The sequence below is a fragment of the Talpa europaea genome, assembly GCF_964194135.1.
Source record: "Talpa europaea genome assembly, chromosome: 7".
In the NCBI taxonomy this organism is placed as follows: domain Eukaryota; kingdom Metazoa; phylum Chordata; class Mammalia; order Eulipotyphla; family Talpidae; genus Talpa; species Talpa europaea.
This window is the reverse complement of record NC_140074.1, coordinates 74,429,451-74,434,134: the sequence shown is the minus strand read 5'-3', so window position 1 is coordinate 74,434,134 and position 4,684 is coordinate 74,429,451. Positions and strand designations below refer to the sequence as shown.

The 4,684-nt window shown below is 45.9% G+C and overlaps 1 protein-coding gene across 1 annotated transcript; it reads right to left on the bottom strand.

Annotated features, from left to right (window-relative positions):
• Window positions 1–1,009: 1,009 nt before the first annotated feature.
• Window positions 1,010–4,684, bottom strand: LOC311173744 (spermatogenesis-associated protein 31A3-like; the record flags this gene model as incomplete). Its single annotated transcript, XM_084237832.1, is given in 4 exon segments — window positions 1,010–1,072; window positions 1,076–1,618; window positions 2,603–2,685; window positions 3,004–4,684. Coding segments are annotated over 4 exon segments (2,370 nt in total).

Below are 4,684 nucleotides of genomic sequence, written 5' to 3'. Positions count from 1 at the left end.
CCCAAGTCACAGTGAGCAATTGGGTGTCTATCTTCTCTCCTCTCAGCCTGTAGATGGCAGTGGAACATCAGGGGGCTCCTTGTTTTGCTGCACTATTCATGGCTACTCTTATGCCACTTTGCCTCTTTCTTTGGATCCAACTGTTTCAGTTCATCTCCATCCCATCCTCAGTTCACAACTTCCAACCATCAGATAATTTCTAAATTCAGTCACATTTCTGTTCTATTCACCAGAGCTCCTTCTCTGGGTTTAACATAGAGGGGAAGGATGGTCACCCATGAATAGGAGCATTCATTTCTTTGGGGTAGGGGTAAACAGCTTCCCTAAATCTCCTCCACCTGTGGACACAAAGAGTGGGACATGCCATCCTCACGGCTGCTCTAGAGCACTTGAAAGCTAGAAGTAAGGACACTACATGCCATTAGGATAAGCTGAGAGGAGTCTATGGGGCTTTAAAAAAAATCCTGTATGAGGGACAAAAGGGGCACCTAAAGGCAGGTGTCATCTATCTCCCACCTACAGATCTAGAGGTTAAGATTTCACTCCTGAACTGAAAGCCCTTCATCACCCACCTCCACACTTTGCTCCATTTTGTGACATTGGAAATCACTAGGCTCTGATACTTCCTGGAGCCTGAGTGGGAATATCCAATTCTCTTATGTCTCTGTGAACCTATCCTATACCGTGGGGCAAAGTTTAAGGAGTAGTGAAGACAGGGCAAAGATGGATTGAAATAGATTCTAGGGTGAGATCTTCATAGGTTTTCTCATGTTTTATAGTAATTTTTGTTGTTTATATAATGACAAACGTAATTTCAATGAAAGGATTTGGAATAAGGAGCTAGCCCTCAACTCCATGTCAATCATCCTCTGTGGTCCATCCTTTCAAGAAGTCAAAGTACACCCCAAAAGTAACACAGGCAGAAGCTACTACATTATGCTTTTATGAGAAAAAAAACATATGTAGGGGAACATTAAACATCTTGGATGTGCTAACAAGAAGGTTTTCTCTACGTGGACTGACTTTTTCCTTGGAGACATGTTTTCCTGTTAGGAAGGGCTAGAGGAGCATTTTATGGCTGACCAGGAAAGACACCCCCCTGGAAAGGACAGTGTCTTGGGCAGTGGTGATAGCATCCTGGAGCAAATGGAATCCTTGGCCCATGCTGGCAGGCACTGATGGGAGACACAGTCTTCTTGGGGGGTGTTGATGGGATATTCCTCAGGTCACCATCATCATTGAATCTTACACTTTTCAAGGACTGTCGGGGTTTGACGTGCTTTTCCCTGGTAGAACAATTCTGGTTTGGGAGAATGACTTGGTGACTGCAGGTTGTATAACTCCTTTTCCTTTTCTCTGAGTGGAAGGAAGACCTGTAAGAGCAGTAAGCCCCACATGCTGAGTGTTGGAGTTCCTGTTTGTGTTCATTTAACTTTATGGCTTGAAGCTCCTGGTGAAGTGCCATTTTCTCCTCTAAAATCTGTCCAACAGCTGTCATGATTGCCCGAGCCTCAGCAGTCTCACCGTCCATAATAGATTTGCTTTTGCCTGACACTTTTCTCTGGACAGTAGATAACGTAGGTTCACATCTTTGTAGACGACCCTGACCTTTGCCTTTCTTATTGGAGAAAATCCGCTGAACAAAGAGCCTTATCCCCTTTCTGAAGAAGCTTTCTGAAGTAACTTTTTTCTGGAGGCATTTGCTCCCAAGAGAGTTTACTATTCTTCTGAACTGGGTAGGGAGACTCCAACTTCCAACCGGAGAGGTCTGGAATTCTTCATACCCTTCACATGCTCCATAGTCAGGCCTGTGACAGTCCTCTCTCCCATAAGTAGGGTCAGCTGCCGTGCTCTCACCATTCCATGAGTCCTGAAGTCTCAAGATCCTGAACTCCTGATGCTGTGAGCTGCTCCTTTGGTCTGCTATGAAACCATGTATTATAGGGGAAGCTATTATGTCTCCACAAGGCATTCTCTGGAGATGGCAATGAGGCACCCAAGGAACCAAAGTGTCTTCAGTAGGGAACACATGTGTAGGACAATCTATATATTGTTCCTCTGATTTTGTCTTTGCTCTGAGCATAAGCGCACGTGGAACTTCTATGTTAAGGCATGACTCTCCTGAATCTTGGGAAACATACATTCTAGGAAGTAGATGGTTTGCAGTGGTCATAGGGGACACTAAATTACTCTTATGCACATTTCTGGTTGGGAATTTTGTCAGCACTCCGGATCCTAAGATGTCACTAGACTGTTGTTGTAGAACAGGAGGCTCCTCAACTTCTAACTCCCCCCTGGTTTCTTGGGCCCTTAAAGATTGGAGTCCTGAGTTCATCTCTGCCATTTTTACCCTATTGCAGGGGCTTTGTGAATCCCAGTCCCAAATCTCCTCTCTTGAGTTGGGCCATTTCATAGCCCCACTCTGACAACTTCCAACCTTGTGGTCAGATGTGAAGGAATGGGAAGACAGATTGCCCTCCTGTCCATTCAGAAGTGGTTCTGAGGGCTCATGATTGCCCCCAGATGAGATCGCTCCCAAGACACACACAGGTGAGGGAGCAAGGAGAGGCCTCTCCAGAGTGAGACCTGATTCTTTTGTTACCTTTTCTCCCAAATGGGCCTGCCGAAATTCTTCCTGGGACATGGCAAACTTGACTCTTGTGTGGGCCCCAGGTACACAGGTGGCTGAGGGGGGAGAGTCAAATTGCAGAGGGGGCAAGGATTGAGCTTTTTTTTTCAATTTAAAGCAATTTATGGGCTTAAGGACCTTGAGGGGTAAGCCCCACCTGTGTTTGACCCAAAACCTTATGATATGTGATTCTAGTACCTCTCGAGTGCAGGGATGGAGGAAGGGAATCCTACGGGAGGTGTTCACACAGGGTTCCCAACCCTTTAATACTTTTAGATTTCTTTTTTCCTTGTATTTTTTAAACCTGGGGAAAACATGAGTGACAGCAACCCAGGATTGCTGTATAAAATCCTCTCTGATCCTCCCCGACTTACTGCCCAAATATCTTTTTAGGACATATTCATCACTTCCTGACTCACTACTTGAGGGTCTCAAGTCATGGTCTGACTCTTCAAAGTTCACCCCCAAGTCCTTTACAAAGGAAATTTCTGAGCCTGTGGAGCTATCTTGAGAGACCTTTCCCAGAACATGTCCCAGACCCTGTCCCATGCTTAGCTGGAACCCCACCTTCTGTGTGCCCTTGCTGCTTTCACCTGTAAATAGAGAGGTCTGTGACCTTACATGCTTTCCTTTTGTATTTGGTAATTTACACTGATTTATATTTGGTAATTCAGACTGAAGCTGTTTTAGTTCCAGATACTCTTGGATTCTTTGGGGCAACTCCCAACGGTGTTGGATAAGCCATTTTTGGAGGTGTTGCTCTAGTTGCTTCCGGAGTTCAGGACTGATTGGGAAATTCTCAGGAAGAATGGAGACTACCCAGTTGTCCTCAGGAAGGTTGGAACTAAAAACACTAAAGATTTCCAGAGAACTTTGGACTACAGAAGATAAAGTCCACCCACATTCTAGTTGCTTCTGCAATAAGGACCATTTCAGATGTTGAATCTCAGTTGGGATGGGAGATTGTGGCTCATTTTGGGATGCAGGGCAAGACATTTCGCAATCCTTGATCTGGGGTGAAGGTGTTAGGGTTGGGAAAGAAGATTGAAGAGGGACCTTGATCTGCACCTGAGACTGAGATAGAGGCTGGAATGGTGGTATGGTTGGCATTAAGTGTTGAGATTGGCACTCCAGATGAGACAAGGGCTGGGATTGGGAAAGCAGTGGAGATATTTTAGCCTGAATTTGAACTGGACAGGCATTTGTAATTCCATTGAATAAGAAAGAGGGAGACTGAAGGGCTGAAGAACTCTCAGAGAACCAGGCAGTAGCCACCAGGGATTCACTGTGCAGAGAGGGGAGACCCCAAAAAAGTTGGTTGTATTTCTGCTGTAGATGGTCTCCTAAGACTTTGGTATATGAGAGTTTCTGAGCGCCAGGCAGCTGTTCTGGTTTGCCTTCTGTACTCCAGATGGGCTGGTGAGTTCTGGTGTTTTGGTTAGCACCCAGTGATTTAAATATGTTACCCAAAGAATTCAGGTGATATTCTGGATTCATTTGTTTTGAATATGATCCATCTTCTTTTTCTTTCCAAACCTTGATCTCTACTCTCTTTGTGGCTTGTATTTCCAGCTCCTGGTCATTGGAACTGACCAAAGAGAGGCTGCCAGTCTCTGTCTGTCTGTTTGTAGAGTCTCCACAGAACAAGGCCCCTGGTGGGTGGCAAGAAAGGTGCTCTTCCTGGGACTCACCGTGTGATGATGTTGAGATGCATAAGGCTTGGGTGGCTTTCTGCCACCAGGTCAGGGCTGATACAGGACAACTTGAGTGGCCAATACCTGAAATGACTGGGGTGGAAGAAACTGGCCAAGGGATGTGTGGAGATGAGCTCTGTGGGAAGGTGTGCAGTTTGACTGCCAATGAGTCACACTGCGGAAGAGTCAGAGTGAAGTCTAGTGGTGGTGAAGCAGAGGAAACTGGGGGAGATGAAGGACTGGCCCCTGACTCCAGGGGGTCTGGCAGGTGAGGGGAAAGGCATTCCAGGGGAAAGAAAGGCTCTAGTGGCTCAGAGACATTCATGGATGGCTGTGAACTAATAGAGTGTAAAGAGGTCAT